This window comes from Gekko japonicus, unplaced genomic scaffold, assembly GCF_001447785.1.
Source record: "Gekko japonicus isolate JY-2015 unplaced genomic scaffold, Gekko_japonicus_V1.1 scaffold3421, whole genome shotgun sequence".
Classification (NCBI taxonomy): Eukaryota; Metazoa; Chordata; class Lepidosauria; order Squamata; family Gekkonidae; genus Gekko; species Gekko japonicus.
Window position 1 is genome coordinate 38,834 of NW_015167157.1, and position 21,840 is coordinate 60,673.

The 21,840-nt window shown below is 50.5% G+C and overlaps 1 protein-coding gene across 1 annotated transcript in view; it reads left to right on the forward strand.

Annotated features, from left to right (window-relative positions):
* The window catches only part of MXRA8 (matrix-remodelling associated 8), a 39,217-nt gene that overhangs the window by 8,701 nt on the left and 8,676 nt on the right, over positions 1-21,840 (forward strand). The window contains exons 2-7 of the mRNA XM_015413104.1: positions 3,744-3,767; positions 5,716-6,024; positions 9,024-9,125; positions 10,653-11,108; positions 18,873-19,031; positions 20,450-20,480. Of these exons, the coding sequence (XP_015268590.1) occupies positions 3,744-3,767; positions 5,716-6,024; positions 9,024-9,125; positions 10,653-11,108; positions 18,873-19,031; positions 20,450-20,480 (1,081 nt within the window). The remainder of the gene's footprint in view (positions 1-3,743; positions 3,768-5,715; positions 6,025-9,023; positions 9,126-10,652; positions 11,109-18,872; positions 19,032-20,449; positions 20,481-21,840) is intronic.

A 21,840-nucleotide genomic window follows, 5' to 3' on the forward strand; every position in this document is an offset into this window, starting at 1 on the left:
GAGGAAGCTGTGAAACCGTGAAGGGTTGCGAACCTCAATTGCCCACTGAAAGATGAGGCCGCCTGCTGTGTCTCTGCATGATTTGCTGCTCTGGCTTCGTCTCCTTCCAATCAGCGTTCTTTGGCAGGGTGAAGAATTCCACCACATTTCTGCATCAAGTGTAACTGAATCATAAACTTTCCCCCCTCCAGTGCAAAAACACAGCAGAATTACCCTGTCGTCAGAGGAGGCTTTTTGTTGTCTCTCTGAATGTGTTGCGGCTCTGGGCTTGCCTCTTTCTCACCAGCCTCCACTGGTACTTTTGCAGAACGGGATGTGATTGGATCGCCCAGCTGCTCCCAGTGCAGAGATGCTATGCGGTTGCGTCAGATGTGAGTGGAGTGTTCAGTCATGGCCAGAGCAGAAACAAGAATTACCTTTCCCCAGAGGAGGCTGCCTGTTGCATCTTTGCATGAGTCCCTGATCTGTAATTTCCAATTTATGTTCAGAAGGCGTATCTAGATCACTGACTTATGCTGAAACAAGTGTGTGTGTGGGGGGGTGTAAGTCTTAGGTGCTCTAGAATAAAATTCGTTGTTGTTGTTAGTCATTCAGTCGTGTTTGACTCCTGGCAATTCTATGGGCCAGCTCTCTCCATGTTTTCCAATCTTGTACTGTTTCTTTGAGTCATTCCAAGCTCAGGCTGGTGTTGGCTTTTACAGTGCTTAGCCACCATGTTCTTTGGCGGCCTGGTTTCCTTTTGCCGCTAATCAATCCAAGCATAATTGTTTTTTTCTAGCGAGTTCTTCTGCATGACATGGCCGAAATAAGTCAGTCACAGAATAAACTTTGGGGTGGCATAAATGAAAAAGTGTCTCCAGGTTTGATTCAGGAAAAAAAAAAGTGTGTTTCAGCTCTCCAAAGCATGGGAGTTTGGATCTACCAAGCAGGACAGAAGCCTACGAAGGAGATTGGTTGGCCAGATTTAACAGACGGGTGTATCACGGAGCAGAGCTTGGATACCATTTAAGGCAGCAAATTGCCAGTTCCTTGACCATCACATGTTTCTTTCCTGTCATAGTGACATTTGGACTTTCTGCCTGTAGTGACAAAATATCTTTGGCTGACTAGGGCTTTTTTTGTAGAAAAAGCCCAGTAGGAACTCATTAGCATAATAGGCCACACCCATGACCGCACAGCTCATTAGCATATTAGGCCACACCCCATGCCTTCCCTTGGCTTGCCTAGGTGTTCCGTGGCTTTGGGTAGCCTGGGCAAGCCCCCCTTTGAAGGGAAGGGAAGGCAGTTTAAACTGGCTTCCCTTGGCTTGCCCAGGTACCCCACAGCTGTGGGGAGCCCGGGCAAGCCAGCCCTTGGACAGGCTGGGGAAGGCACAGGGAGGCATTTAAATGCCTCCCTGATCCTACCAGGGCCCACCTGCCTTGGAGTTGCCAGGGGGGGGGTCACTCTCTAGGCCTTCTCTCTGTAGCCACACACGCAGAGGTTTTGGCTGTACTGGGTGTGGCCAACTCTGAAGCCAGGCGGAACTCCGTTCCTGTGCGTTCCTACTCAAAAATAGCCCTGGTTTTGACCCTGCTGGGTGTTCTTCAGAGGAAGTGATGTAACAAGAGGGGAGGAGCTTAAGGTTTATATAGCTCGGACAGGACCGGTTCTTCAACCGAGCTGTCCAAGCAAGGGCTTGGGGTGGAAGGAACAGTGGGAATGGCACTGATGCAATGCAGAGCATAGCTTGCTTCCATCCCTTTAGCGGTGCAGGAGGGAACAGGAACTGGTCTCTGGAACTGTGCCGCTCCTGGCCAGGTCTGATTTTGTTCCCAGCCAGCCATGGTGCAGGCAGAAGAACTGGTCCTGAACCTCGATTGTCTTGTATCGTGGGAAGTTATGAGGGAGGGGTAAGCAGCAGGCAAATACTTTTATGGCTAGGTTTTCAGGGGGGGGGGGAAGCAATTTCTGGTTGCACCTAAAATTTTTGTTACTTGATGCAATAAAAGGAGTCGGCTTACCTCTGGGGGAAAGGCAGGCTGTGTTTCTACCATCAGGATTGTGGGCAATCCCGAAAGGGAAGGAGCAAAAGTTGTATTTTGGATGTCGAGCTTGGTAGATCATGGCACAGTGGAGGAACATTTAGTTTCATTATTTTATTCACGTTACTTATTTATATTCTGTTACTTATTTATATTCTGTTTACGTTATTTATTCGAGAGCCAGTGTGGGGTAGTGGTTAGGAGTGCGGACTCTAATCTGGGAGAACCGGGTTTCATTCCCCACTCCTCCACATGCAGCTGCTGGTGTGACCTTGGGCAAGCCACAGTTCTCTCTGAGCTGTTCTCTCAGGAGCAGTCCTTGAAAGAGCTCTCTCAGCCCCACCTACCTCACAGGGTGTCTGTTGTGAGGAGAGGAAGGGAAGGAGATTGTAAACCGCTCTGAGACTCCAAGTGAAGAGTAGGGTATAAACACAATCTCCTCCTCCTCCTCCTCCTCCTCCTCTTCCTTTCTCAGGATGACTCAAGGTGGATTACACAGAGAGTGAGTCAATACAAGCGACTCAATGGGACGTTCAACAAACAATGAAATAGGATTTGAGTTGTAGAACCAACCAGAAATCTTAAAAGACAAACACACACAGAATTGAAGTAAAGCAGAAGTGTTAACATGACACCTCAAATGATGGAAGATTACATGGCAGGATCCAATTTACAGCAAACTATGCACAGTGGTATAGACTGATGTCCCTAATAATTTTATTAAGTAACTTTGTTGCTGGTGTAGAAAAGCCAGTTTGGTGTAGTGGTTAAGTTCGCGGACTCTAATCTGGGAGAACCGGGTTTGATTCCCCACTCCTCCACTTGCACCTGGCTGGATGACCTTGGGCAAGCCATAGTGCTGTCAGAGCTGTTCTCGAAAAAGAGCAGTTTCTGTCAGGGCTCTCTCAGCCCCACCTCCCTCACAGGGTGTCTGTTGTGGGGAGGGGAAGGGAAAAGGAGTCTGTAAGCCGCTCTGAGGCTCCTTCAGGTAGTGAGGGGCGGGGTAGAAATCCAATCTCCTCTTCTTCTTCTTTTACCTCAGAGGGTGACTGTTGTGGGGAGAGGGAGGGAAAGGAGTTTGTAAGCCGCTCTGAGACTCTGTTGGGTAGTGAATGGCAGAGTATAAATCCAATCTCCTCCTCCTCTTCCTCCTCCTCCTCCTCTTCTTCTTCTCAGAGCTCTCTCAGCCCCACCTACCTCACAGGGTGTCTGTTGTGGCGTGGGGAAGGGGAAGGAAAGATTTTTGTCAGCCGCTCTGAGACTCCCTTGGGTAGTGAAGGGCCAGGTATCAATCCAATCTCTTCTTCTTCTTCTTCTTCTATTCAGTTTTGCACTGTGTGTGGAAAGCCAGGAGAGCGGGAGCCTTCCTGACCTCCTCAGGCAGTTCATTCCACGAGGTGGGGAGCCACCACTGAGAAGGCACGTAGGCAGGCGATTTTGCCCGTTTGCCGGCTGCTACTTGCAGAAAGCCCTGCTCTGATGAGCGAAGCTGTTGTGGCAGAGCCTAGGGGGATGAGGCAGGGTTGCAGATATGGGGCTTTGCATGTGACGGCCAGTAACTTTAATTGCAGCCAGTGGAGCGACTGCAGGATGGGACTAATATTCACGCTCCATCCAGCATGCATACCTTAACATGTAAAAATCTGAGAGAGAAAATATTCCAATTCCCATCTGCCTTCTGTCACTAATTTATTTTTCCATCACTCTTTTTCTTTTCAGAGACGCTTGTTCATCCATATTCAGGTGAGTAATACTGATCGTGAAGTAAAGGTAAAGGTAAAGGTTCCCTTGCTCGAAAGCCAGTCAAATCCAACTCTAGGGTTGCGGTGCTCATCTCCGTTTCCAAGCCAAAGAGCCAGCGCTGTCCGAAGATGTTTCCGTGGTCATGTGGCTGGCATGACTAAACACCGAGGCGCACGGAACGCTGTTACCTTCCCACCAAAGTGGTACCTATTTATCTACTTGCAATTTCTTGCTTTCGAACTGCTAGGTTGGCAGGAGCTGGAACTAGAGATGGGAGCTCACTCCTTCACGCGGCACACTCGGGTCTCGAACTGCTGAACTACAGACCTTCTACAGCCTGCAGTTCAGCGTCTTAACCACTTGAGTCACCGCAGCTCCACGATCATGAAGTACCAGTACTTTATTTCATAGAATCATAGAGCTGGAAGGGACCTCCAGGGTTGTCTAGTCCAAATCCCTGCACAATGCCCCCTGCCACACATCCAGTGACCCCTGCTCTATGCCTAGAAGGTGGCAAAAACCCCTCAAGGATCCCTGGCCAAACTGGCCTGGAGAAAATTCCTTCCTGATCCCAGAGTGGCGATCAGCATTTCCCTGGGCGTGTAAGAAAGGGCCACTAAGAGAACTAAGCCCTGAGGCAACCCTCCCTGCCCTCCAGTCTCGTGATCTGCCCAAGTTCACAGAATCAGCACTGCTGTCAGAGGGCCATCTAGCCTTTATACCCCACCTTTCTCCTGAGTCGGGACTTAAAGTGGCTTATGTCGGACCCCTCTCTATTTTATCCTCGCAGCAACCCTGTGGGGTAGGTTAGGCTGAGAGTGTGTGAATGGCCCAAGAGCTAATTTGGTGTAGTGGTGAGGAGTGGCAGACTCTAATCTGGAGAACCAAGTTTGATGCCCCACTCCTCCACACGCAGCTGCTGGTGTGACCTTGGGTCAGTCGCAAGTTCTCTCAGAGCTGTTCCCCTCAAGAGCAGTCCTCAAAAGAGCTCTCTCAGCCCCACCCTCCCTCACAGGGTGTCTGTTGCGGGGATTGGAAGAGAAGGAGATTGTAAGCCATTCTGAGACCCCAAGTGAAGGGAGAGGTATAAATCCAATCTCTTCTTCTTGTTCTTCACCCAGCAAGCTTCCATGGCACTATTGGGGATTCGAACCTGGGTCGCCCACATCCTAGTCTGGTGTTCGAACCACTACGCCATACTTAGAATGAATATATTATACAGGGCTATTTTTGGGCAGGAACGCACAGGAACGGAGTTCCGGCTGGCTCCCAAGTTGGCCACGCCCAGCAGGGACTCATTAGCATAATAGGCCACACCCAACAGCAGAAACTCATTCGGATTGGCTACATTAGGGGTGTGTGGCCTAGCATGCAAAGGGGTTCCTGCTACAAAAAAAGCCCTGGGTTTTGACAACAAGGAAAACAGAATAAGAAGCAAAAGGTGGGTGTGGCTGGATAACCACACTTCTGGTAACATGGGGGTGCGGCCTAATGTGCTAATGAGCTGTGCTGTCAGGGGTGTGGCCTAATATGCTAATGAGTTTCAGCTGTTGGGTGTGGCCTATTGTGCTAATGAGTTCCTGCCGGGCTTTTTCTACAAAAAGAGCCCTGAAATATATATATATGTTTCTGTGTGTGTGTGTGTGTAGCATTTGACTTTACATGTAACTCTTCCAACAGCCCTTTAAGGCAGAGCCAACATTATTCTCGCCTCCATATTGTAAATGGCAAGATGAGACAGAGAGAGTCTCACCTAAGTTCACTAAGTGAGTTTGCGGCTGAGGTGTGATTTGCACCAGGAACATGCTTTTAGACACCGTAGCACATTTATCCTACTGTTCCAAGCTCTGGGTCCTCCCGACAGACAGCAGGATCTCCCTGGAACAGGAGGGTTCTAAGCAGGGACCAAGCGCCCTATTTTGCCTTCTCCCCTCTGTACCTATCGCAGCCCCTGCAGACGCCGCCAGTCTCGAGAGCGTGGTGGTGTCCGTGCTGAACGTGACCGCCAAAGCGGGCTCGCAAATGGTCCTGCCCTGCAAGAGCTACCGGATGGTGTGGACCCAGGACCGCCTGAATGACCGCCAGCGTGTGGTCCACTGGGACTTGTTCCGAGGCCACTACGGGGATCACAGCAGTGAGCGACTCTGTGACATGTATTCAGCCGGGGAGCAGCGCGTCTACAGCGGCTACAACAAAGGCCGGATATTTATGCCCGACACGGCATTTGAGGATGGCAACTTCTCGCTGGTCATCAAAGGTACCGAAAACGACTGTGTTTTCTCTGTACATCTCCCTGTTTGCAAACAGAGTGTGAGTGAGTTGCCCAAAGTTAACTATTGTAGTTTAAAATGGGGGTGAGGTTTCCACACCCTTGTGGTGTGGGTTTGAGCCAAGGGTCTTCCCACTCCTTGGGCTCTTCCACATTCTCATTTCCGTCACTTGTGTGCCCCTGTTGCTTCAGTTTTCTTTTCCATTTCTGCATGCATTTTCTCCCTTTAGTGGTCGGTTTGATATTACATTGCTGTACGTGAGGCATACTTTCCTGCAGGAAAATATGCCGGACGTAAAGTGACGTAATATAACAATGACCACTAGAGGGAGCTAAATGAATGCAGGAAAGAAACCTCCCCCCAAAAGCACATAGGAAAGAAAAATAAGAATGGAGGAAAGCCCTTTGTCTCACACTGCTACCCGGGGATCTCCCAGCTTTTTAACCCTGTAGGCACCATAGGAGTTCTGACACGAGGTGATGGATGTAACTACACAATGGATTCCACAAGAGGCAGACCCAGCCACAATATGTCAGGGAGTGAGGTCCTGCATAATTTTTCAACATTTCAGTCCAAAGCTCTATTTTACAGGAGGCATTTCAAAATAAACACATTGTTTTAAAAACATTTTTATTTATTTTTTTATTTTGGGGATTTGTATCCCGCCCTCCCCTTTAGTCATGCAGTGAACATCTTTGTGCTGTGGTGGCAGCTGCTGCCAGACCAACTTTTTAAAACTTCTGCACACCCCATGAGGTCTCCAGTGGCCAATCAGAAGCTGCTCAGCAAAAACTCCACCTGGCCCTGGCCACTTTCTAAAACCCTTGGTGGGTGCCAGGAAAAGAGTCCTCGGGCACCATTGCACCCACCGGCACCATGTTGGGGGGATCCCGTGGTTCACCAACTGTGGATCATGACTGATGCTCCCACTAAGCTGTGGAGTGCTGTGTATCCTTGGTCAGCTACCGGCATTAAAGTGGTGAGTGAACGATTTGGCTGCCGCATAAATCAGTTTGCTCTGGAGCCCGTCCTTCCTGAGCAAAGACAAAAATGTGTGAGCCAGAGGCTAAAAAACTGTGAGCTGGCTCACACTAACTCTGCTTAGAGGGAACACTGGTCATGACCCAAAAGTGGGTTTCAGCTCTGTTGTGGGCTGGCTAGAAGACTTACACTCCTGAGCTTAGAGAAAAGCAGGGGTCATTTCCTGCAGGAGCGCACAGGAGCGGAGCTCCGGCAGTAAAGAGCCCAGGGGGCGGGCACATGCAACAAGCCCCACCCCCTGCTCCCAGCAGCCCTCAGTCAGAGCAAGAAGCAGCCAGGTAGGTTTCGGAGCTTCCCCCGCCCCCCTGGTCCAAAACAGTCCCGTGGCACCTTTAAGTTTTATTCAGGTACAAGCTCTCCCTCCTCTGCGAGGACAGATCTGCACGTTCCCCCCCCCTAATAGCTAGCAATCCAAAACAATCTAGTGGAGCCTGAGCGGTGGGTGTTGCCTTCTGACACACTTCCGGTGATGTCAGGGGGCGTGGCATATGCAAATAAGCTATGTTAATGTGTTATGCTAATGAGCTCCTGCACCTCTTTCTCCACGAAATGACCCCTGGAGAGAGTCTCTGGGCCCCTCTTCTCCCAGCAGTGGGAAAATGACGAGAAGGTGGAGTGGCTGTGATCTTTCTTTCTCCCTTGCTTTGCCCTGCAACCCCATGAGTTCATTCCTGGGATCTTTGGTCGCTCCCAGTCACAAATGGTGCCGGAGGGGATAAAGCCCTACCCTCAGGCTTGTTAACCTCCTGGATTCCTCCTGTTAACGGCCTGCGGGACTGAAGTATGGGCCAGAACTTCTAAAGTGGTAGAAACTTTAGAAAGTTTGAGGATTGCTGCTGTAACCACTGTACTGCCTCAGCTCTTGACGTTGTCAGAGTCCCGCAGCAATCAGTTCCCAACAACTCCCATTCAAAAGAGTGAAGTTTATTGAGTACAGTAAGGGCAGAGGTCATCTGTGCATACGCCCTGTGTTAGAACTGACTGCAAACACGCAAAAAGGAATGTTACCCATAATTCCAAGGGGTCTTCTGATGGACCCGGGCCAATCAGAAATTAAGCAAAAGCCTGGCCAGCGAAAGCAGCAACAATGCACCAAGGTCACCGGCCCAGGCTAGCAGATAAGATGAGCCGGGAAGAAAACGAAAGTTAAGATTCCATCAAAGCATACGTACCATCCATCACCTTCCCCCTCCCCTCCACCAGCTATGGCAGCAGCTTAGCTGACAGACATGTCGCCCTGATTCTAATATCATGTAGATATAGGGTTCCCAAGTCGGATCGGCGCTGGAGCAGAGGACTCCAGCACTGCTCTGGGAGTGTGTGTGCGCGCGCACCGCAACCCCGTCACCCGGAAGTGATGCGACCACGCCGGGCACACTGGGGGCGGGGCCACGACCATCCAAGGGAAAACCACACCCCCAGCGTGGTCGCGTCACTCCCGGGTGACGTGCATGTTGCGTGCTTTGGGGGTGGGGTTCCCCCCGGGGCCCGATGCGGCGGGGAACGGGCCTGTGGGGCGGGGGTTTCCCTGCCCCCCGGGGGGACTTGGCAAGCCTATGTAGATAGTTTTCACACGGGTAGCTGCGTTGATCTGTAGCAGAACAGCAAAGTTTGATCCCAGAAGCACCTTAGAATTTCCGGCTATAACCTTTCGAGAGTCAGGGCTCCCTTTATCAGAACACGGTTTCCGACTTGTATCAGACGAAGGGGGGGCTTGACTCTCAAAAGCTCATACCCCGAAAATCATGCCAGGCTTTAAGGCGCGACTGGACTAGAATCTCGCTCTAATATCAGGAGCTCGCCACCTAGTGGTGCATAGCGCTAAAAGAGCTAGAACTTCGGTCTGCCAGACAATCTTAGGCTCTCCCGGCTATACTACACACACTGCCGTGTGATAATTATTAATTCTCTCTCTCGCTCTCTCTCTCGTTGCATTTTATTCAAGACCTTGCCAGGAGTGACCAAGGCCTTTACTCCTGCAACCTCCACCACCATTACTGTCACCTCTCTGAGACGGTGAAGATCCAGCTCAACATCACCACGAAAGGCAAGCGCTTCTCTGCCGCTCTGGCGTAGATCCGTGGCAGTGTGCCCAGGCGTTCGCGTTTCGCTTTTTGTTCCGCTCAGCATTTCTCTCTTGTAAACTCAACACGCTTGTTCCGGGCCGCCACCCATCTGGCCTTTTGTAGCTCAGCAAGGAGCAAACGAATGGCGGGGAAGCGGTAATTAAGATGTTTGTGGCCATCGGAGCATTTCCTGTCACGAGGCTGCAGAAAAGTCTTAAGAGGAGTGACAGCCGTTTCATTTAGAGGCCTACCAGTGGCCATTTGCCACCATGGAAGAAGAGGAGGAGGAGGAGATTGGATTGATACCCTGCCCTTCACTACCCAAAGGAGTCTCAGAGCGCCTTACAATCTCCTTTCCCTTCCCCTCCCCACAACAGACGCCCTGTGAGGTAGGCGGGGCCGAGAGAGCTCTGACAGAAACTGGCCTTGAGAGAACAGCTCTGAGAGAACTTGTGTATGACCCAAGGTCACCCCAGCAGCTGCACGTGGCAGAGTGGGGACTCAAACCCGGTCCTCCCAGATTAGAGTCCGCGCACCTACACCAAACTGACCAAACTAGGTAAATGGAACCTCCATGTGTCGAAGCAGTCCACTTTGAGCACTGGATGCTCGGGACGAACAATCAGGGTGGTTCCATTGCCCTCATGGCTTCCTAGGGGGCTTCCCAAAAACCATCCAGCTGATCTCTCCAGGAGGGTGGACTAGAGGAGCCTTTAGTCCTGTCAACTAGGGCTACTCCTAGAATTTTTTAAAAGAAAATTCACCAAAGTTGAAGCTGGAGATGCTTCACTTTGAAAGTGAACTCGCAGGAGCATTTGGGCTTAACATGTAGCCAGCCTCTCAGGATGTATCCATGTCACCGATGGAGCAAATAGCAGTTCCCAGGGGCCATTTCAGCTTGAACAAACAGCATGGGAGAGAAAGAACGTTAAGAGCGCGGCCTGTAACCTGGGAGAACCAGCCATTTTCTCCAGGGGAGCTGATCTCTGTCAGCTGGAGATCGGTTGTCAAAGTGGGAGATCCCCAGGTGTGGCAACCCTACAAAAAACCCACAAGTCTCCAATGCCGCCTCCTTCTCCAAAGGAAAGTTACCCGGTAACCTCTGTACCTCTCTCGCCTTTAGCAGGGGTGGGGAGAAGCGGAGGACAGTATTGAGAGCCAGTTGGGTGCGGTGGTTAGGAGCGTGGGCTTTAATCTGGCAGAACCGGGTCTGATCCCCCCCTCCTCCACGTGCAGCTGCTGGTGTGACCTTGGGTCAGTCACAAGTTCTTTCAGAGCTGTTCTCCCAAGGGCAGTCCTCGGGAGAGCTCTCTCCGCCCCACCTCCCTCACAGGGTGTCTGTTGTGGAGAGAGAAAGGGAAAGGGGATTGTAAGCCGCGCTGAGACTCCCTCGGGTAGTGAAGGACGGGGTATAAATCCTCCTCCTCCTCCTCCTCCTCCTTCCTCCTCCTCCTCCTTTCCTATCAAACCGAAAGCCTACATGTCTCCCTTCCGTGTGGTTTTTGCAGTGAGAGGAGTAAAGAAGTATTGGGACGGTGAGAAGGCGGTGATCGTGGCCTTGAATGGAAGCAGTGTGGAGCTCCCCTGTATCAACCGGAACCACATCTGGACGGATCGGTTCGACGAGGAGGATCAGCAAGTTGTGCACTGGGACCGGCAGCCGCCAGGCGTGCCTCACGACCGGGCCGATCGCCTCATTGACTTGTACGCCTCCGGAGAGAGGCGCTCCTATGGCCCTCTCTTCATCCGGCAAAAGATGGATATCTCCGAAAGGGCCTTCAGGCAGGGCGACTTCTCCCTGAAGATATCCGGCTTGGAGGCCGCGGACAAGGGTACCTACTCCTGCCATCTCCACCACCACTACTGTGGCCTTCACGAGCGGCGTATCTTCCAGGTGTCCGTCGCGGAGCCAGAACCGGAAACAAAGGTGGTGAACGTCACCCGCCACAACGCACCAGCTGCGGGTAGGTCATTCAGCCACCAAAGCGGGTTCCTCTTTGGAGGAGATGCTCTTTGCCCTGATAACATGGCTGCCACCTCACAAAAGAGTTGTCCCCTCATGAAAGAGAGAGGTTTCTCCATGGTGAGAACGTGGCGGCTCCATCACAGGTATGTTCAGGCCCATAGCTAAGATTTGGGCTTCTGGGGGCCTTTCTTATAGAGTTGGAAGGGGCCATACAGACCCTCTGCTCAATGCAGGATCAGCCTTAAATAATAGTAATGTTTTCGATTTATTAATCGCTTTCCCCACAAGTGGGCTCAAAGCGATTTACAGTTACACATTTTAGACAGGGGACTAACAATGTTCATAGGGGATAGGAAAGACAACATATAGTCATTTCATTGCACACGCCGTAACTGCACAGTGGAAACGTCTCCTGGCTTGGCTCAGTCATGTTCCGAACGGCTGCGTCAACCGGCTTGATGACGTTGGGGCTTCAGCACCCGTATGTCATATCGCCACACTGCCACCGCCTGGCCGGAGCATCCCACTGCAGGGATTTTTGTAGCCGAGAAGTTTCTTCCACCTTTTCCGATCCTGGAGCAGGACGTCCCAACCGACAGCTAACACCTTCCCACAGGGGAGTTGGTGTGCCCACCCTCTCTAAGGAGTGGTTCCCATTTTATCTACTCGCTGAGGCTTTCGAATCGCTGGGTGGACGATGAGCTGGGGACAACAGGCTGGCTACTCACACCAGCGCGGGGCTCGAACTGACACAGTTCGGATGTTAAGACAGTGGGATATACCCACTGTGCCACTGCTCCCCTCATTAAAGGCATAGCCTCACAAGAATTTCTCCTATAAATGCTTTTTTCAATCATTTTGAAACATTTTTTTTAAAGGCGTGCGCTCCTTTAAGCTGAGTGGGGTGCTGTAGTTGACTAATTCCTGCACTGAGCCAAGGGGGTTGGAGTGGGTGACCTCTAGGACCCCTTCTCACTCTGTGTCAAGAAACGGGTCTCCTTTAAGAGAGTTTTCCTGCCTAAATGTTAGCTTTCTTTACTATAGAGATCATCACCTCCACCTGCTGGCTTGTGATCAGAATTGTTGCTTAGGCTGGCAGAAGTGATGAACTTGCAGCAGCTGAGAACGGTCGTCTAAAGTGGTTGACAGCTTGCAGTTTAGAGATCTGTCCTGGTCACAGTTTTCTATTGCTTCAGTGCTTCATCAAGGCAAATCCCGCATAGAATGGTTTCTCCAGGTTTTAACATTCCTTTGTTATTCGTTATAGAGACCCCCAGCTTGCTGCCGAACACTGTCTTATTTATTAAGCAGCATCTGGTTTGCTAGACCATCGACTTGCCTGCCGTTACTAATCTTCAATGGACTTCCGAGAGTCCCACGAATTCCCCGAAACACAGTTTCTCTTCTGGAAGGGTCATGCCACTGGAGAACGATTGAGGTTAAGTGATGTGGTTAGTCCAGTCGCCATTCGTTAGCAGCGTGCTTAAATAAAGTTGCAAACACAGGAGTGTCACTTTACCAGGTTACTCAGCTTACAAAGCTACATAAAGCCACACTGCAAGTTTCGAAGAGAAATGCTTCTCTCTTTATTGGAGAAGTACACTTTGGATGGGAAAGAGCAGAGATCGATAGATAACTGACTGACTAGCTAAAGGATGGAGGCAGATGGCGAGAGGCCCATCTGCCTCTTGGTGCCAAGAAAGGACTGCATGTCCCTCTCTTGCTGCGTGCAGGTAGAGAGCTTCATTCAGAGGGAGAGAGAAACAGGAAAGGGAAATCTGTCCCTGAGATCACAATGTGCATGACGAGGACAATGGCAGAAGAGTAGATACAGGAAGGAAGAAGGTCAGTGTGTGCCTGTCTAGCTATCTAGTCTCTCTTGCCGCTCAGTCTGGAGGTCTGAGGCAGGGGAGATGGTATCTGGAACTTCCAACAAGAACTGGCCCGCACGCCCCTCTGAAAAAGGCTCCCACTTTCTAATCTGTTCTGTTCTGCTCAACCATCACACGGAGAAGTCGAAAACTGGAGTTTAATCATCTTTAGCCTGCTTTGGGCGTAAAGCTCCTCGTTTATTACCACTTTAAAATATTTATTGTGCCTTTAATATTTATTGCCCGCTTAATATCAAATCTGAAGACGGTGTGATGAATTTTTAAATGGGCCGGCATGGCTAGTCATAAACAGCCTTCTGGGATTGAGAAAACTAGACCGGGGTGTGCGGGGGTGTGTGTGTAATGGGGAATTAGATACCTTTGGGGAACAGGCGTGCAATCAGTCAGATTTCCCAACCCCAAATTTGGCATGCAAATTGGAGAACTCTGAGAAATTTAAGGAGAAGTCCCTCGCCCTGTCTTGCAGGAATGAATGTCAGTTGCAACCAGGAAATGGACCAGATTCCCAAAGAGAACCTATTTTAAGCAAAAGTCCAATGCCAATCTTTATCTTCAGGGGCTCCTTAGGTTCTCTCCCTGAAGATACGTGAGAGTCGACACGGAGTAGCAGGGAGGAGAGAAGGAACCAAGATCGGGAGATCCCGAGTTCAAATGCTGCCTCTGCCATGAACCCCCCCCCCCCCGGTGGACTCATGTCATGGTCAGACGAGACAGCAGGGCCTGCCCTCAGTCTGTTACCCAAACGACTGCTTGGGACAGTGCACAGTCTGGGGTAGGGTTGCCATCTCTGGATTGGGAGATATCTAGAGATATTTTTTTGGGGGGGGGGATGGAGCCTGGGGAGTCAACCGTCCAAAGAGAGAGCCAGTTAGTGCAGTGGTTAGAAGCACAGACTCTAATCTGGGAGAACCGGGTTTGGTTCCCCACTCCACCTCTTGCAGCTGCCGGTGTGACCTTGGGTCGGTCACAAGTTCTTTCCGAGCTGTTCTCTCAGGAGCAGTTCTCAAAAGAGCTCTCTCAGCCTCACAGGGTGTCTGTTGTGGGGAGGGGAAGGGAAAGGAGATTGTAAGCCGCTCTCCTTTGGGTAGTGAAGGGCGGGGTAGAAATCCAGTCTCTTCCTCCTACTCCTGCTCCTTCTCCTCCTCCTGCTCCTCCTCCTGCTCCTTCTCCTCCTCCTCCTGCTCCTGCTCCTCCTCCTCACCATTTTCTCCAGGTGATCTAATCTTGATCATCTGGAGATCAACTGTAATAGCAGGAGATTTCCAGGTGTTACCTGGAGGTTGGCAAGCCTAGTTTGGGGTGACATACAACCTGGGACCACCTCTGTGAAACAGATCTTGGATTGCCTAAAACACCACCTGTGCATCATTGGTCCGGTTTGATTTGGAGCCATCCAGGGAGGCGTGAAGGGATTTCATCCTTCTGTTCCCTGGTGGTTCCCCTAATCAGCCCCTTCCTTCACACTGTAGAACATCAGAGGAAAAAATGTGGGTGGGATACCGCCGTGTGGGTGAGGGCGGGGTTGGACTAACAGAAACCATGCAGGATAGATCTCCCCCTTTCCCCTCCCCTCGTGATTCTGACTCAAATGGGTGCCCTGCAAAGCTGAAATGGCTCCTTAAAAATTGACGGGAAGACCCAGTTATGGATCTGTTTGGACCTGCAAAGAAGTCCATTGTCAGCCCCATCCTCAGCAACAGGCGGGTAATAGCACCGGCCTGCCTAACAGGACTGTTGTGATGATAACAAAAAAATATATGTTCTGTTGTTTTGAAGGCTGGAGGCACTATTTGGTGTCGTGGTTAGGAACGTGGACTCTAATCTGGGAGAACTGGGTTTGATTCCCCACTCCTCCACATGTGTGTGACTTTGGGTCAGTCAAGAGTTCTATCACAGCTGTCCTTGAAAGAGCAGTTTCTGTCAGAGCTCCCTCAGTCCCACCTACCTCAGAGGGTGTCTGTTGTGGGGAGGGGAAAGGAAAGGAGATTGTAAGCCGCTCTGAGACGCCTTGCAATGTTCCCTCTAAGCTGTGGAGTCTTGTGAGCAAAAAAAATCTACTTTGTGAGCTACTGGCATTAAAGTTGCGAGCGATCGATTTGGCTGCTGCATCAATTAGTTTGCTCTGGAGCCCTCCTTCCCGAGCGAAGACAAAAATGTGTGAGCCGGAGGCTACAAAACTGTGAGCTAGCTCACACTCATTCGGCTTAGAGGGAACCCTGGTGAAGGGTGTGGTATAAACCCAGTTTCTTCTTCTCCTTCTTTATAAATGCTAAGTGTCGTTATTCAGTGGGCTGTGGAGGGTTTCTGGTGTGTCCATGCTGGCTTTCTGCGGCATTTCCTGGGTGGAGTCCATTCTGGAACCGAAAGCAGGCCGGGAGAACTTGCTGAATCGATGGGAATTTTATGCCGCGTCTTCGGGAAGGCGGAAGGAGGGGAGGCAGGCCGGGACCTCTCATCGGTCTGCTTGCCCTTCTCCAGCCCCTTCTAAGCAGCGTGTGGGAAGTGGGCCTTTTTGTCCACGCAGCAAGAAAGCGGCTTGTAGCTGGCTCTCCTTCCTCTCTGGGAGTCCCTGTCCACTCCTACAGAGACATGGAGCCTTGAAAAAACAGATAAGGCAAAGAAAAGCAGGGAGCTTTCCCCCTCAGATCGTCTTCCTCCAAGGCCCGGAACAGCTGCCTAGACAGGAAATTTTATTCCGCTGACAATATCAACACGGCCGGCTTGTGTTTTCGCTGCCTCTGCCGTAGAATCCAAAGTTAACTCTGCGGCTTTCGGTGGAAGGCTCCGTGTTGACAGCCCCCGTGGAAGTTAGGGGGCCTGAGGTGGGATTTTCAAAGCCGGGGAACTCCGTTAGAAAGCCCATGACGGGCCGAGGTGTTCTCGCTGTCGGCATCGGGATGATTCGGCGCCCGGAGCAGTGTTCCCTCTAAGCTGAGTTAGTGTGAGCTAGCTCACAGTTTTTTAGCCTCCAGCTCACCCGTTTTCATCTTCCGGAAGGATCGCCCCAGAGCAAACTAAGTTATGCAGCGGCCAAATCGCTCGCTCCCAGTTTGGTGTAGTGGCTAAGTGCGCAGACTCTAATCTGGGAGAACCAGGTTTGATTCCCCACTCCTCCGCTTGCACCTGGCTGGATGACCTTGGCCAAGCCGTAGTTCTGATAAGAGTTGTTCTTGAAAAAGAGCAGTTTCTGTCAAGAGCTCTCTCAGCCCCACCTACCTCACAGGGTGTCTGTTGTGGGGAGGGGAGGGGAAGGAGTTTGTAAGGCGCTCTGAGACACCTTGGGTAGTGAAAGGCGGGGTATAAATTGAACTCCTTCTTCTTTAATGCCAGTAGCTCACAGAGTAGAATTTTTGCTCACAAGACTCCACAGCTTAGAGGGAGCATTGGCCCCGAGTCCCATTTACTTTTCAGCTTCGTCGGCTGCCTTGTCGTGCACGTGCCACTCCATTCCGCAGAACGAGACTTGCCTTTCCCAGCCCTGGGACGTCATTCGTTCCAGCTGTGCATGCCACATGTGCATTTGGCAACGCAAGAGCAGTCTGTGAAACAACACCCGGTTCTCACGGATCCTCTACTCTGATGTCGAGCTGCCAGGGTCTAGGGTTATAGCCGTTCACCGTCCTGATTTGACTGTCCGTGAAACTCCCCGGGTGATCTCTGCACTCAGTCGACCTGACCTACCTTGCAGTGTTGTTGTGAGGATGGGAAGGGGGTGGGGAGGGCTACGTCTGCTGCCCTGAGCTCCTCAGAGGAAGGCCTGGATAAAAACTGCCACAAAACTGACCAGGACCGCTATCACTAACCACCTCGCTGAACCCTCTTTCTTGTTCTGGAGAGCCAGTTTGGTGTAGTGGTTAAGTGCGCAGACTCTAATCTGGGAGAACCGGGTTTGATTCCCCACTCCTCCACTTGCAGCTGCTGGATGACCTTGGCCAAGACATAGTTCTGCTAGAGCTGTTCTTGAAACAGCAGTTTCTCTCAGAGCTCTCTCAGCCCCGCCTACCTCACAGGGTGTCTGTTGTGGGGAGGGGAAGGGAAAGGAGTTTGTAAGCTGCTCTGAGACTCTGAGTGAAGGGCAGGGTACAAATCCAATCTCCTCCTCTTCTTCTTTCTTGCAAACAGACGTTGCTCAAAACCTCTCTTTTAAACATGACCTACTTTAGTGGGGTTGAGCGGAGGTGCATTCCAGGCTGGGGACTCGGGCTCCGCCTCCCTTCTCTGGCTCGACAGACTGTGCTGCTACGCCCTGCCGAAGAATGATTTCCTGGCATACGGTCTGGGATTTTGTGTGTGTGTGTGTTTTGTTTTCTTTAAGATAGGGTCGTCCTCCCCCTTTTGGCATCAAAATTTCCTTCCTCCTGGTAAGGTTTACACCTCTCAGCCAGTGTTCCCTCTAAGATGAGTTAGTGTGAGCTAGCTCACTGTGCTGCACTGCTCTTGAAGATATATGGCAGTTCTACTTACTACAGTTAAATGCTGACTGGGGGCAGCACACTCACAGTTTTTTAGCCTCCGGCTCACAGATTTTTGTCTTAGCTCAGGAAGGAGGGCTCCAGAGCAAACTAATTTGTGCAGCAGCCAAATAGCTCGCTCACAACTTTGATGCCAGTAGCTCACAAAGTAGAATTTCTGCGCACAAGACTACACAGCTTAGAGGGAACATTGCTCTCAGCTGGACAGACTCGTAGCATAGGCTCCTGGCACTGGACTCGCACAGATTGTTTGCTTGAAGGAAACCAAAAGGAGTTAGTAGGTTGCCGTGGCCACAGAACGGTGGGACTGTGTGTCTTGCAAACATACTGCCATACGCCGACATTCGCTCGATCCTCTTCTGGGAGCTGTTTAGCAAGGCTGACTTTGCCGCCCTTCCTTAATGTCTGGGCTGTGGGTTGCTGGCCATGCAAATAGGTATGAAGTGAGGCTGGGGATTTGTGAAATGGCTGCCAGTTAGGAGGGCCAGTTACAGGTTGGGAAACTCCTGGAGATTTTTTTTGGGGGGGGCAGAGACTGTGGAGGGCAGACTTTGGGGAGAGGAGGCAGGGCATCCCTAAGGAGAATTGACCTCTGTAGTCTGGAGATGAACTGTAATTCCGGGAAAACTCCAGAATAGTCTATCTTCTGACTCCCTTTCGTTTATGTCACGGGCAGGGATGCCAGTCAAAAGGAGTCCAGAACAAAAACTCCAGAATAGGCTAAGGTCTATCTTCTTACTCCCTTTCGTTTATGTCACGGGCTGGGATGCCAGTCAAAAGGAGTCCAGAACAAGCCAAGGTCAGGAGCCAAGAAGACAGTAGAGAGTCCAAAGCCAAACTGGGGTCAGGAGCCAGGAACACAGAGCAAAGTCCAAAGCCAGGGGGTCCGAAGGTCTAGGCGCAAGAGCCGAGCCAAAGTGGATGCAAGCAGCACAAAGCTGACTTGTTGCTTCCACGAAGGGTACTGGCCCAGAGTGTGGAGTTAAATGCTGCTACCAAATAGCCAGCTGCATGATCGGCCAGGCTCCTGTTAGAACTCTGGGCTAGCTGAGCATCTCCCTTGTAGCCTGGCCTCTCTTTGCTTGCTTGCTAAGTTTTGCCACAGTCGCTCCCTTAAACAAGTCACACGTGGGGGTGAGTCAAGAGGACTTCCCGCTTGCAGTTCTTCCTTCTTTCTGAGCCAGGTGTGAAGACTGCTGTTACAGGCACTTGCCAGCTATCCTCCTCTGCTGCTTCAGAGGGGCCAGCTGTGGTTTCTGCAGGCTCTGTAAGCTCATCCTCATCCATGCCCATGACAGTTTACCCTATTCAGGGTCTAGTCCCATTTTAGTGGTTTCTCTCCACTGAGGAGTATTGTTGACCGGTCCTGATCCTTGGGTCTCCCTTCTGTTCCCCCAGATCCCAACGCGGGCCGCGGACACAACGTAATCAACGTCATCATCCCCGAGAGCCGGGCACATTTCTTTCAGCAGCTGGGCTACATCTTGGCGACTCTCTTGCTCTTCATCCTCCTCCTCATCCTCGTGGTCCTCGTCACTCGCAAGCGCAGCAGGAGAAGTGAGTGTTTTGCCACTGTCGTTTGGTTCGATTGCTCCAGCGCGAACACGCTTTATGGGGTAGCGCAAGTCACCCGCGTTTCTCGACTGAGGTCTGGCTTACGAATAGCGTTCTGTGAATATCATTCGGTGAACTGACCTTTCCACGAATATTGTGTTGGGCTGCCAAATGTTGTTTTGTGCTGTTTTTATGCCCCTGGCTTGCTTTATTGTCAACAATTCTTCTTTTGTGGTTTTTATTGCATTGCTTTGACTGTGTGAGTTCCCACCAGTTGGTCTCTGGCGTCACTCGCAAGCGCAGCAGGAGAAGTGAGTGTTTTGCCACTGTCGTTTGGTTTGATTGCTCCAGCGCGGACACGCTTTATGGGGTACTGCAAGTCACCCGCGTTTCTCAACTGAGGTCTGGCTTACGAATATCGTTCTGTGAATATCATTCGGTGAACTGACCATTCCACAAATATTGTGTTGGGCTGCCAAATGTTGTTTTGTGCTGTTTTTATGCCCCTGGCTTGCTTTATTGTCAACAATTCTTCTTTTGTGGTTTTTATTGCATTGCTTTGACTGTGTGAGTTCCCACCAGTTGGTCTCTGGCGAGGCAGGATGTAAATGTTCTAAAGAAACACTTGGGTTTCCTTTTGAAGGCCAAGCTTAATATTTGCTGTGTATCTACCTATATATTTTTCCGTGGACGCTAGTCTGAAATTGGACTGGGAGGTGCACAGAAGTTTCCAATTTTTATTCCAGCTGAAAAGGTGGCATCTCCAGTTGAAAGATCTCAGGAAGAACCTTGAAAATATCTCTTGGAGAAAGGGATACAGGACTAAGCTAGATGGGTATAAGGCAGAGGTGTATATTCTACAGGGTGGGGGACTTTGGCTTACTGTTAGGGCAGCTGTTTTACATACAGAAGTTGCCAGGTTCAATCCCCAGCTTTGCCAAGACATAAGCAACCAGATGTTGGGAAATGAAGTCTCTCCGCCAAAGACCTGGACAGCTGTGACCAGTTAAGAGCAGACAATCCTGAGCTCCATCAACCAATCATTTGCCTCAGTTTGGTGTAGTGGTTAAGTGCGCGGACTCCAATCTGGAAGCACCGGGTTTGACGCAGCTTCCTGTTAATTTAACCTTACAAACCGAGGCCCGATTCACACACGCACGGATATCCCTCGATATCTCATGCATTGCTGGATTATCACTCACTTTGCCACTAATATCACAGAGATTGGGTGAAAACGCTCTGTGTGATGCTTGCAGTGCAATCCTAAACAGACTCACACCCTTCTAATCCCATCGACTTCCGTGGACTTTAGAAGGGTATCCCTCGGTTTAGGATCGCACCTTCAGTGTCTGATCGCTCTTTCAGCCCTCGGGTGATGAAAAGACACATGTCTGAACACTCCACTTCTCCCTTCTTCCTAGGTTTCGAGTACAACATGAAGAAATCTGACCAGTAAGTAGAGATTTGGTCTTTGCGCGGAGGGGACACGCAGCTCTGCAGGGGAACTGTGAGAGCCGAACTTGCATGCGGCGGTAGATTGCTACTCAAAATGTGTTAACTTGACTGTAAAAATCTGGAGGTGGAACATCAGAAAGCTGCTAAGGAGTGCAGGGCAGACAGTGGTCGGATCTGCATTTGCATTCTAAAATTAGTTTCGTGCTGCTGTGATGCCGTCTTTCTCTATGCTCGTTCGAATGTTGTTTGGAGAAGATTCATTTAAAGCAGTGCGGAGGCGCAATTACAGTGGAGCTGCCACGAGAGGGCGATAAACATGTGCAGACATGCAAAAGTATACTCACACAGTTGAAGTGTGAAAAGGAAAGCAACTGTAGACAGGTTTTTTTGAAGACGGAGTCAGAAGGCTGGGACACCAGTGGGAAAGACAAATGCAGATTCGACCAATGTCAAAAGTGAGGCGATTTAATATGGTTCCTGCAGCAGTAGCAGTTCCGAGGCATGCAAATAATGGAAACTGGGATGGGGCTATGTTTGGAAAGTCTTTCAGGCCGCGTCTGGACCCCCGGTGTCAGTAGCTCCCCAGTGCTCCAAAGCCATCGATGCTTTTTTAACAAAGTGTTTTCGTTAATTAACATTTTATTGAAAGATAAATATGAAATACAGAGGCTTAAGAATGTAACATTAACTGGTATAACAATTACAAAATTGAGTCATAGCTATTGTTAGTGGAGCAGAAGTATATTTGATAATATAGAGGGGAAGGGGAAAAATAAGAGAGAGGAAGAGGAAAACAAATCAGGAGAGAAGAGAAAGAGATACGAAGCTACATAATCCTGGTGTTGTCACCATAAATGTTGTTGATTCATTATACTAGGTATTTCATCTTGTGTCGTTAAGTAGTCCAATATTGGGAGCCAAGTAGCAGAAAAGTTAGTAAGAGCTGAAGAAGAGGCTAGTTTGGTGTCGTGGTTAAGTGCGCGGACTCTAATCTGGGAGAACCGGGTTTGATTCCCCACTCCTCCACTTGCACCTGCTGGATGACCTTGGGCAAGCCATGGTTCTGTCAGAGGTGTTCTTGAAAAGAGCAGTTTCTGTCAGAGCTCTCTCAGCCCCACCCACCTCACAGGGTGTCTGTTGTGGGGAGGAGAGGGGAAGGGAAAGGAGTTTGTAAGCCGCTCTGAGACTCCTTCAGATAGTGTAGGGCGGGGTATAAATCCAATCTCCTCCTCCTCCTCCTCTTCTTCCTCTTCTTCCTCTTCCTCCTCTTCCTCCTCTTCCTCCTCCTCCTCCTCTTCTTCCCCTTCTTCTCCTTCTTCTTCTCCTCCTCCTCCTCCTCCTTCTCCTCCTCCTTCTC